The sequence below is a fragment of the Cricetulus griseus genome (assembly GCF_003668045.3).
Source record: "Cricetulus griseus strain 17A/GY chromosome 1 unlocalized genomic scaffold, alternate assembly CriGri-PICRH-1.0 chr1_0, whole genome shotgun sequence".
Lineage (NCBI taxonomy): Eukaryota > Metazoa > Chordata > Mammalia > Rodentia > Cricetidae > Cricetulus > Cricetulus griseus.
This window is the reverse complement of record NW_023276806.1, coordinates 173,470,270-173,482,889: the sequence shown is the minus strand read 5'-3', so window position 1 is coordinate 173,482,889 and position 12,620 is coordinate 173,470,270. Positions and strand designations below refer to the sequence as shown.

At 41.3% G+C, this 12,620-nt stretch overlaps 1 protein-coding gene across 3 annotated transcripts in view; it reads right to left on the bottom strand.

The window, feature by feature from the left end:
• The window catches only part of Ptpn12 (protein tyrosine phosphatase non-receptor type 12), a 73,868-nt gene that overhangs the window by 8,654 nt on the left and 52,594 nt on the right, over positions 1–12,620 (bottom strand). For all 3 annotated transcript variants that reach the window (XM_035450594.1, XM_027393452.2, XM_027393453.2), the window contains 4 exons: positions 11,154–11,231; positions 10,965–11,060; positions 10,099–10,184; positions 2,842–3,809 (listed from right to left, as the gene is read on the bottom strand). In XM_035450594.1, the coding sequence (XP_035306485.1) occupies positions 2,842–3,809; positions 10,099–10,184; positions 10,965–11,060; positions 11,154–11,231 (1,228 nt within the window). The remainder of the gene's footprint in view (positions 1–2,841; positions 3,810–10,098; positions 10,185–10,964; positions 11,061–11,153; positions 11,232–12,620) is intronic.

Sequence of the window (12,620 nt, the reverse complement as noted above, 5' to 3'; positions counted from 1 at the left end):
ACATTACTTTGGACCACAAGGGTGAAAGTCTTCATTCAGTAAAGAAACCACTGGCTTGCTGGGTTTCCTGCTGATGTTTTGATTAAAACCAGTGTTTCCTAAATGATTCAGTTGTTTAACTCTAATGAATTCTAGGACATCAAGTAGTCTGTCCAATTCACCTCACAATCTTCACTCATTTAAAAATTATGTACTTGAGTCCCATTTCAAGCAACTAAACTAAAATTTGAAGAACACGTTATTCTTCTAATAGGTATAGTATAGCTACTAATAGTTTAGTAACCATTTATGTACTACCCCAAGTACTGTGAACAGTGTCATCTGACTCTACATCAAGGAAATAAACTAAAGTCATTTTAAGGTTTTTACGCCAGTAGAAACCAAATTAGCCCTTATAAAAGACGACACATTCAGCAAGTCCATAGGTTAGCCTTACAATGCAGGATAAAGTGGTATGTTAGGTCTTGGAATTCCTGCTCTAGGTAAAGAAAGGAAACAGGAGCAGACAGTTGTGCGTGTGTCTCAGTCTAGGCAGGACAGACAAACTATGCTGAGGACCCTCTATTATTCTGTCCAGGCTTTGTCCTGATTTTCTTTGAAAACGAATAGTCTGCCAGGATATTCTCTTGTTTTACCATATTTGATAGCCATAAACATTGAAAACAAACTGAAAATCAAGTAAATTTTCAACAAGCATTGAGGGTGGCCCGCCCTTCTTATGTTCATTTAGCTGGTGACATGCACATGAAGTATAGACTCAGTCCAGAGCTCCAATCCAATACTTGCTATAGCTACCTAGAATGGCAGAGTGGCAGAGGGAAGTGGAAAGCCACCAAGCACTGTCTCTCCTTGTCCACTCACCACAACTACCACAGTAAGGAGACGGCTACTTCACGGAAGGACATGTGGCACTGGCACTAAGTTCTGCACATTGCTAAGCATTTAGCAGGTTCTTTCTTGAGGATCATCACTTGTCAAGGGTTCTGCTGTCTAACTGCAGGCCTTGCTTTTCAACTGCATGCTTCTCCTTGCATCTCTAGATAACCTTTCATACGCTACACACTTTCTGTAGAAATTACATAATCATGACTGGGGCTAAAGCTTCAGGCTAGAGCATTTGCCCAGCATGTAAGAGACCCACGTCTAATTCCCAGTAGCCCTCTCCTCGACCTCCAAGAGTTATACAACTAGAGACATCGCTATTTTACAAAAGTTCTCGCACATCACACAGTATGTGGGGCCCACTCTAGCCAAAACTGAAAAAATTTTCAGGCCTGAGGCAAGACTCAAGTCAAAATTCCTAGTGTATGTTTGGCATGCATAGGCCCTGGGTACATGGAAAGAAAGGAAGAAAAGAATTCACAGCAAAAGATTTTGTCAGGCAGTAATTTATACAAATACTATTTTTGGTTATCAATACAAAACTATTGGGTTAATTCACTAACAAATTCTAGTACAAAATTTCCTAATTTTTGTGTCAATTGTTTTACAAAGCAAGTAACAAATTAAGTATTAATCAACTATAAAGTAAATAATTCATGATACAATCTATAAGGTAAATGATTAGGAACAACTAAAAATAACTCAATTTGCCCAATGGTGGTGCATGCCTTTAATCTCAGCACTCGAGAGTCAGAGGCAGGGGGATCTCTGTGAGTTTGAGGCCAGCCTTGTCTACAGAGATAGTTTCAGGACAGCCAGGACTGCTAAACAGAGAAACCCTCTCTCGAAAAAACCAACAAAACTAAACAAAACAAACCTCTACTCGTTTTTTTTTTTTTTTTTTTTTTTATTTACTTATTTTATGTCCACTGGTGTTTTGCCCACATGCATGTCTGTGTGAGGGTACTGGGTCCCCAGGAACTGGAGCTACAGATAGTGGTGAACTGCCCTGTGGTAATGTACTTTCAGATCTCTCAGAACACAGGGACTGAAACAGAAAGATGAAGCTCCAGGCCCTTATCTCAAAAAAAAAAAAAAAAAAGGGAAAAGGGAAGGTGCCATGAAGATTTCAAGAACAATACTATACAGCAGCCAAGGTGATGCAAACTAGAATCCCTGTGCAGGGGAGGTGGGGGCAGGAGGATGCTGCCGAGTTCCATAAATAAGGACATGGCAGCTTAAGGCAGGGTCCTTAGGCACAGAGCTGGTAGCAGTGTGTGTGCACACACTTCTCAGGGCTGAAGGTATCAAACAGCTCCTAGTCAGCTGAGGCCCAGTCTGTTGTGGGCTAAAGATAGGAAAAAGAACTATTAAGTATTTACAAGAAGCATGGGGGAAACTGATGGCGAAGCAAGTGTTCTACAGTATTTGTGTCACCGATACTTGAAATTATTTTAATCTTCTAGTTGATTTAGTCAGCTAAATCTGACTTATACAAAGCACTAAGTTATACAAAACAAGACCAAAGCAATCTTTTAGTACTCATAGGAATACTGTGGAAAACACAGCTCCCACTGACACAGTGATGAAATCATGGTTGCAGTAAATATAAGTTTATTAAAAAATGTTTAGCTAAGGGGCCGGGGAGATGGTTCAGTGGTTAACAGCACGGCTGCCCTTCCAGAGGAGCCAGGTTCAATCCCCAGCACCCACATGGCAGCTCATAGCTGTCTGTAACTCCGGTTCCAAGGGATCTGACAGCCTCATACAGACATACATGCAGGCAAAAGTACCAATGTACATGAAATAAAAATAAATAATATTTAAAAAATGTTATCTAAACTACACCTAAATTTTGCTGTAGGTTCCAGTATGGTGTGATATCATAATGCTTGGACAGAGCTAAACTGTGTAGAACAGAGATGGGCAGACAACAGAGCGAGAGTCAGACCACAGTACCTTTTTCAGCACCCGAATGTAGCGTTCCTCCCAAATCCTGTCTAGCAATGGACATTGGCAACACTTTCCTAGTGGAAGCGCTTTCGGCACTCCTGGCAGCAGAAACAGTGGCACTTGCTGTTGAAATGCTAGTTTTGCTCTTGGTCACAGCACCATCTGAATCCCCTTCATCTGCATCTGAATCATCAGAGTGAAGAGGGTTGGTAAAGCTGAGCAATGCTCCCGACACAGGGGAGCTGTTATGGGGATCCACGAGCTCACGAGCCTCCACTTCTGTTGTAGAGCTTGCTGTTGAACTCACAGTTTTTACAGGCTGAGAATGGTTATCTGGTGATTTGCCTTCAGATGAGTCAGATACAGGGGTAGCATTTTCAGGTCCATGAAATGACCATGTCACGTGTCCTTTCTTATCAAGAGGCAAGCGGTCTGGCCGTGACAGTGTGTGTGAGTTTGGAGATTCTTCTGAAGAATCTGGGGCTCTGTCTGAATGTGCCGCACCGCAGTCCACACAAGAATTCTGAGGAACATCAACTTTTATATCACCTAAATTTAACTCCTGTGGCCTGGAGGTTTTGTCAACCACAGACGATGAAGCAGATTTAATTTTAATTGCATGTGCTCTATTCAAGAGTGTGTTCCCATCAAAACTTTTGGGTCCTTCTTGGAGAGGGACTTTCTTAATCTCAAAACTTAAATTTCGCTCTAATTTTTTATCTATGTGTTCAACAGTTGATTCATTTTTCTCTGTAACATCTGATGGTTTACTGTAATTTCTGTTGAGGTCTGTTGAATGCTGTTCTGATGAGACCATGTGCAACACTGGCTTTGGGTGGTACCTGTCACTGTCCTGCCACACAGTAGTAACGGTTGGAAAGGCTGAAGGGGGAGACGGCGTCAAGATGGGAGGAACCGGGTGAGGTTCTGGTGGCTGCAGTATTTCTTCCTTGGCATCCCCTTCTACAAGGCAACTGGAAAACAACAAACTGATTTAAACAATGTTTAACATTTTAAAAGTAAGTTGACAAATGATAATTTTGTAGCAAAAACTATTACATTAAAATCCATTACAATATGGTTATAAAGTTCTGATTTGTAAGACTAAGACAAATCTGCATTTATAAAGGTAACACAGATTTATTCTTTTTTTTAAAGATTTATTTATTTATTATATATATACAGTATTCTGCCTGAAAGTATGCCTGCAGGACAGAAGAGGGCACCAGACCTTGATAGATGGTTGTGAGCCACCATGTGGTTGCTGGGAATTGAACTCAGAACCTCTGGAAGAGCAGTCAGTGCTCTTAACCTCTGAGCCATCTCTCCAGCCCAGATTTATTATTTTAAAGTCATATGGCTTTAATGAAAAAAAGTAGTTCCCTCTTCTAGTCTGTATTAACCAGAGGTACCTACTCTAAAATTTTTCCACAGGGCTGAGAGGTGGTAGCACACACCTTTAGTCTCAGCACTTGGAAACAGAGGTAGATGGATCTCTCTGAGTTTGAGGCCAGCCTGGTCTCAAATATAGCAAGTTCCAGGACAGTCAGGAGTACATATTGGGAAAAAGAAAAAAAATTTACAGCTACTTTTAAGATACACCTTAATATTTTAAGATGTTGACACTGCTATTACTTCTTAATCTTTCTGTTTTAAACGCTATACTTCCTACTTTGGAATTATCTCCTATTCTACCTTCCCAATATTTTTTATTTTGTTTAGAGAAATCTACGACCATTAGTATTATTCACACTTATGACACCATGTTTTCTTTCATTCTAGAACTTCTTGTTTTCCCGTTAAGTCTTGGGATTTTAATGGCTTAGTTCTTGGCAATCAGTTCTTTTAACTTTCCAGCAGATCCCTGTGTGTCCTGTCAGGCCATGCACACCAGGGAGGCATCAACACCGAAGTCCTCCTCTTCAGACAGTGTGGCCGCCCCATCCCCTGTGTCTCAGACTTGCATGGTTCCCAGCCCATCTTACTCTTCCTACGCAAACTTTCACGTCTGTGTGCTACAGTCTCTCAGCTCTGTACATAAGGCAAACTTTTGTTTTAAAGTTATGTTGCCTTTTCAGCCAGAGTCTCAGTACATAACCTAGTCTGGCTTTAAAGGTACCTGCTGCCTCTGCCCCGCAAAAGCCGTGATTACAGGTGTGTACCACCTTACTCAAGAGATGTGAGCTTCTAGAGGACTAATATACTTGTACCTTCAGAGGTACTAACTTCTAACAAAAAGAATTGTTCTCTATAGCTTTATGATTCTGATTAAGTATAGCTTAACTGCAGTGAGGGTCGAGCATGCAAGAGAATCTGGGTACAATCCTCACCAGCAAACAGAACACATCAACTCCTCCCCCTTTGCTAAAAGGTAATATATTAATGAAGAAAATAATAAAAACTGGAAGCATAACACAGGTCAATTTCCCACACCCACATGGGAGCCTATAAATGTTTGTAACTCTAGTCCGAAACGGTTGATACTCTTTTCCAGCCTCTATGGGCACCAGGCACACACAGTGTAGACAGGTGTAAAAGAAGTTTAAACACTCATACATGTTAAAAAAAATACTGTGTCTGTGTGTTTGAGTATGTAAGTCCAAGGAGGACAGAGGAGGACATTGGTTCCCCCGGAGCTAGAGTCACAGGTGGTGGTGAGGAATTCAACTTGGGACCTTACCTGCTGAGCCATCTATCTAGCCATAGTTACTTATTTTTTTCAACTAAAAACATGGTGCCTTCTATACTACTTACATCTCAGAATTGAGAAAGCTGCTTTTACCCATGCTATATCTTTTCTGACCTCTACCAATAACTTTAAAAATTATATCTGAGACACAAAGATGTTTTTAACAGTGAAAGGAAACAATGCAGTGGGAGACAACACAGAAGGCACAAAGTTAGAGAGCTACTTTATGAACAAGCATATGACCCTAAGCATGCCAACCTGCAATCAGTAACAAAAACTTTGCATTTTAAGTGGTGAATCTAGCTCAGTTAGATTGTGCTCTAAACTTTATTTTTTCTCCAGGCAGGGTTTCTCTGTGTCTTTGGAGGCTGTCCTGGAACTAGCTCTTGTAGACCAAGCTGGTCTTGAACTCACAGAGATCTGCCTGGAATTAAGGGCATGTGCCATTAACACCCGGTCAGTCTTTTTTTTTTTTTTTTCTTTTTTAATCCCTTCGGTTATATCTATGGCTATAAGTTTGACAAGTATATTGTATTTTCTTCTCCCCAAAATTTATTTATTTTATATCCTGGCTGCAGTTTCCCCTCCCTCCTCTTCTCCCAACCGGGGGGGGGGGAGTGCGGGGAGGGTTTCAGGTTAGAAAAGGACAGTATCAACAAAGCATGGCATATCAAGTTGCAGTAAGACTAAGTATCACCCCATGTATTAAGGCTGGGCAAGGCAATGCAGAATGAGGAGCAGTGTCCTAAAAGCCAGTAAGAGTCAGTGACAGTCCCTGATGTCATTGTTGGGAGTCCGCAACAGACCAAGCTACACAACTCTAACAGTATGCAGAGTGCCTGGGCAGACCAGACCCATACAGGCTCCCTGGGTGTCAGTTCAGTCTCTTTGAGCTCCTACAAGTCCATATTAGTTGATTCTGTGAGATTTCTTAAGGTGTCCTTGGCTTCTCTGGCTCCTACAATCCTCCTTCCCTCTCTTCTGCAGGATTCCAAACTCTGCCTAATGTTTGGCCATGGGTCTGCATCTGTTTCCATCAGTTGCTGGATGAAGCCTCTCTGATGACATTTGGGCCAAGCACCAATCTGGTCACAGATGGCTAGGTCAGGCTACAAATCTACTTAGCTGGGGTCACCCTTGTAGATTCCTGGGAGATCCTCTTGCACCAGGTTTTTACCTGAACCCCCATTTTCAGTAGTCTCTTTTATTACTCTCCCCCTCTGTCACGCCCCATTTTGTTTTCAGTCTGAATTTTTTATATTTAACTCATTTAACCACTCAAAGCTTTACTTGGTGTCTGGTCTATAAAAATCAAGATGGTAAATGGTTTTGTATAAGCATATACATTCTGAGGAGAAATACTTTATGGGTGTCTGCATGTATCTATATGGAGCACATGTGAGTAAGAGCTTCAGAGTTCAGAAGCATTACTGCACGCCCTGGAACTGGACCCAGGACCTCTGCAAGAACACCAAGTGCTTTTCACTACTGGACCATTTCTCATTCATTCAAAAAATATTCTGCATGCATGTGTGCGTGCGTGCGTGCGTGCGTGCGCGCGCGCGTGCGCGCGTGCGTGCGCGCGCGCGCGCGTGTGTGTGTGTGTGTGTGTGTGTGTGTGTGTTATTCTGTGTAACAGCCCTGGATGTCCTGGAACTACCTCTGTAAACCAGGCTGGCCTCAAACTGAAGAGATCCACCTACCTTTTGCCTCCTATCCCAAGTGGTAGAATTAAAGTTGTATTCCACCATGCCTCACTAAATACATTCTTAACTGTATCTGCTCATCAGTGGTCTATTCAAACCCATGAATTGGTAATATCTATGTGTGGATACAGTTGTCTATTTATGCTCACGTGACAGCCAGAGGTCAAATCAAGTTACCTATCATATCCTGCCTTGTTTTGAGACAGGCTTTCTCACTGAACCTGGAGCCTCCCTTTTTGGCTAGATTGTTTGGACACTGAGCTTCTGGGATCTGCCTGTCTCTATCTCTCCTTCCTTTTATTGGTAGGATTAATGCACACGCCACCATTCCAAACTTTGACATAGGTACCAGGGAACCAAACTCACATTCTCATGCTTGCTTTGGCAAACACTTTAATTACTAAGCATCTCCCCATCCAGCCCCTGTAACTTTGCTTTTTGCAACTAGTAGAAACAAATTTTTGTATGTTTCTAGTTCAATACAGTCTTGTGAAGAGCAAGCTGTAGCTGTGCGGGGAATGTGAATACACAGGTGTGCATGCATCACAGTGGGTGTGAATATGCAGGTGTGAATGCACCACAGGGGATGTGAATATGCAGGTGTGCATGCACCACAGTGGGTGTGAATATGCAGGTGTGCATGCACCACAGTGGGTGTGAATATGCAGGTGTGCATGCACCACAGTGGGTGTGAATATGCAGGTGTGCATGCACCACAGTGGGCGTGAATATGCAGGTGTGCATGCACCACAGTGGGTGTGAATATGCAGGTGTGCATGCACCACAGGGGATGCGAATACACAGGTGTGCATGCATCACAGTGGGTGTGAATACACAGGTGTGCATGCACCACAGTGGGCATGAATATGCAGGTGTGCATGCACCACAGTGGGTGTGAATACACAGGTGTGCATGCATCACCATGGGTGTGAATATGCAGGTGTGTATGCATCACAGTGGGTGTGAATACGCAGGTGTGCATGCACCACAGTGGGCGTGAATATGCAGGTGTGCATGTACCACAGTGGGCGTGAATATGCAGGTGTGCATGCACCACAGTGGCAGTCAGAAGACAGCCTGCATGAGTTGACTTTCTCCTGCCATGGCAACTGAACTCAGGTCACCAGAGTCCCCTGACGCTGAGTGACTTATACACTGGGTCGTCCAACAGCCCTGACCTTGAACTTGTATCTTTCTCCCTTTCCCTTACAAGTGCTGCAGCACAGGCCTGGTTAACCCTGGCAATGACTTTACACAGGCTAGTTACCTCATCATCTCCCCCAGCTTCCCCTGGACAGCTGTCTCTTAGTAAATCCAGAAGCACTTTATCATACTGTCAAGTTTTAGAAAGCTGTATTCTGGGGTTTTGAAAATTGTGGCAAATTTTTTAAAAAGCACCTTAAATATTATTTTAAAAGCTAAGTGAAGCCAGGAGGTGGTGGTGCCTTTAAAACCAGCACTCAGGAGGGAGGCAGGTGGATCTCTGAGTTTGAAGCCAGGGTGGTTGACAGAGAAAATTCCAGGATAGCCAGGACTGCACAGTGAAAGCCTGTCTTGAAAAAAAACGAAACAAAACAAAAACCCCCCAAAAGAAAGAAAGCAGCTAAATGACATAATTTTTCCAACCAATAAACTTTTAATTTTTTTGGTCAGTAAAAATAATAAACCTCTACTTCAAATTCTAGTTTCTGTGTTTGCTATGCTATGCATAAACCTCTTTAAGATAACTGACTTGAATTTAATGCAGTTGTCTTTTAAAAAGTTAAAAACTTGAGGCAGGTGAGCTGGCCCAATGACTAAGAATACCATTGCTTTTTCAGAGAACCAAGGTTTGATTCCCAGAACTCACATGGTGGCTTACAACCACTTTTCACTTCAGTTCCAGGGATTCCAATGCACCCTTCTTACATACAAACATATATAGAGATTTACCTGCATACATATACATTCATGCAGGTAAAATACTTATACACATAAAATCAAATGAATAAATCTTAAATGCATAACTAACTAACTAACTAACTAACTAACTAACTAAGCCCACCTATTATTCTTTAGCTCAGGTTATTGTTTGCAGCAATCCTCTTAAATGCTGGTCTTATATCCAGCATCATCTAATTGAATACTTGCTTTTCTCAAGTTGCTAAGTGCATGTGTTCCAACACACTCTTTGCTGTTTGTGGGCTTCCCGAATGAGATAGTTCTAAATGCATTGGCATGAACCAACCATGGCGTCTTGTTTGAATTCCACAAATTGCTGTTAGTTTTACACACAGGTGTGGCATTTTCCCAGGCAGCACTCTGTTGGAGCACACATTCATGCTATTTTTTTTGTTTTTTGCCATATAAAATGTTCTTTCTCTCGGGGTGGGTGTGTGGCTTAGTGCTAGATGTTTGTCTCCCACACAGGAAGCCCTAGCTTCCTTCCTCCTCCATGGCTCTACACCACAGGTCCAAGCTGTCCTTTTTTCCTTTAAGTTATACCCAGATTCTGGAGATCTGATGCTTAAACCTGTTGGTCTCAGTCATGTAATGAACCTTCAGTAGACCTTGGCCAAGACAGGCATCTGGGGCACCTTCCTGAAATAAGAACTTCGGACTAGTTCCTCTAACTTATGGAAAACTCCTTTAAAGAAAAGAAAAGGAAATACTTCCTATTTTAACACCAAACTTTGTATTCTGGTACAATGTACTACTGACATTTTATATAAAATCAAACAAAACTTTAGCATACCAGTAACAAATAATTGCAAATGTGCTATATCCTAATGAAATAACCTGTTAAAAGAAATGTTCAGAATCTGTGATTTTAGTTAGGGCAGTAAAGTAAAGGAATCCTTTTAGAGAAAATGTCCTATGACACAGTACCTCCGAGTCCTTGGTGGCTTTGGAGGAGGAGAATCTTGCTTTTCACTATCAATGGAGCTGACCATATTTCCAGTGGTAATTTCATTCTGTCAAGGGGAAAACACGGTTTCACTAAAATTACAGGAAAACCAATTTTCCTTGATTGATACATGAGAGAACTGAACACACAAAGTTTGTCTATGACCTCTATGCACAAGCTGTGGTGTGTATCCCTAACCCTAGATCATGGTCTGCACACGCAAATACACATACCCCTTAATAATAAGTTTTTAAAAATTGAAGACTCAGTAAGATCATTTAAACTAAAATAATAATGAATTACAACATGACCAAAAGGGACTTACTAGTGGCCTTGTAACTCTGCTTTTTAAAAGAATGTGTAATACATTGGCATGGTGATGTACGTCTATAATCCCAACACTCAAGGAGGCTGAGGCAAGAGAACCTCAAACAGCCTGGGTTACATAGCAAGATTGCCCCGTAACATAAAAATGTACATAATGTACATAAGTACAAAATATTATACTACCGCACCAAAACAAGATTCAAGCAGACCCAACATAATTATTTAGTTGTGGGTGAAAGTAAAGGGAGAATAATGCAGTTAAGTTTTTAAAAATGTAGCTTATACTTGAAACAATAATGAATATTGCCTTTGACATAAGATATTTTCTACATTTTACTTATTGAGTTTGAGTTACTAAATCTCTATCACAACAGAGTAAAAGATGAGTAAGTTAATAAAGCGTAGGTTAGATAAAAATAACTTTTGTCACGGACATTCTCACAAAGCTACAGCACAAGATCACAAATGCTACACCTTGGTGAAGAGTAAGCCTGCAAGGCTAGAAGTGAAGAACACTCACACTATCAGCGATTTTCTGTGCTCCGTGAAGTTCATACAATTGTAGCTGTTTTTCAAATAGTTGGGCAATAGCTCTGTGGACAAGTTCATATTGCTCCTAGTAGAAAGAATAATGATAAACAGGAGACAATGAGAAGCACCAGTGGAAACATTTATGAAAACATAACTTATAACAGAAAAAAAAGTATACCTTTGTTTGTACTGCTGAGTGCCTTTGTGTCCTCATTTCTTGTATTAAATTAAATACATTAAATTCCTCTGGAATTTTCTAAAACAAAGAATTTAACATATGTAACTATAGACAATGACACAGACCTTAGTTAGGCACATGCTGGACAACTGCAAATATTTACTGAGAGCCACCTATCAGACACAGAAGGCATGATGGACAAAGCCCATCCGATCCTCAGCATGCAGGGAATACAGATCACAACAAACTGATGGATGCGGTAGAAATTCAACAGTTATGAAGGGGCGAGAAGATGGCTCAAGTCAGTGAAGTGCTCACAGAGTGTGAAGACTGAGTGCAGTCCCTCAGAACCCACACAAATGATGGGGTGCTGGCGGAACAGCTGCCCAAGCTAAGTCAGTGAGTTTCAAGTTTACTGAGAGACATTATCCAAAACTACGGTGAATGAGCCAAGAAGACAGTGGATGTCAACCTCTGACCACCATGTGCAAGGGTACACACAAACACATGCATATACCATACATACGTGCTTGTGAACACACACAAATCTGAGTAAAAGGTTATATATCCAACCATGGGAGACTGATTATTTGGAGAATATGAAGTTGAATATTGATAAAGCCTAAGATAAGGCTACTTGAAAAATAAAGAATTTGACTTCACTGTAGGCCACTGTGATCTCAGACATCCTGTAAGTTTCATCTCCAGGTGATGACTGTAAAAGCACCCAGACAACGCCTGTACATTTCAAACTGAGATTACAATCCTGAGATACATTTGTGCCCTGCCAACCACTACTCCAGGAACAACAGCAGTCTGAACAGGGGAAAAGTGATTAGGATTTGGTGCCTAGTAAAGATTCTGCTGAGTGAGGAAGACCTCAAGGGTTATAGCTTCAGAGCCTTTACAGACATTAAAGGATTTTTATACATACTTCCGGCTAAGGCCCAAGTTACATTTATGTTAAGAAAAAATGAATCAAGTGGGGACAACAATCCAAAATTACAGCTTTAGTGATGTTTCAAACAAATATTTAAATATTTTTCCCAAATTTTATTTGCTGGTATTTAAATTCTTTTTTTCCAATTTTAATTTTTGATTTAAAAATATCTATTTATTAATATTCTGCATGTGTGTGTTTGAGTACATGTATGTATGTGTATCAAGTGCTTGCCTGATGCCTGCAGAGGTCAGAAGGCCTTGGTCACCCTGGAACTGAAGTTCTATGCTGCCATGTGAGTTCTGAAACTGAGCCCTGGTCCTCTGTAAGAGCAGCAAATGCTCTTTACTGCTAGGCCACCAATCTAGTCCCATCATTTTTTACTTTTATGTTGAAAGTGAGATCCAGGCACAGTGGCACATGGCTTTAATCGCAGAACTTGGGAGCCAGAGGCAGGTGGATCTCTGTGAGTTCAAGGATAGTGAGAGCCACAGAGTGAGATCTTGAGTTTCAAAACCAACAAAAAA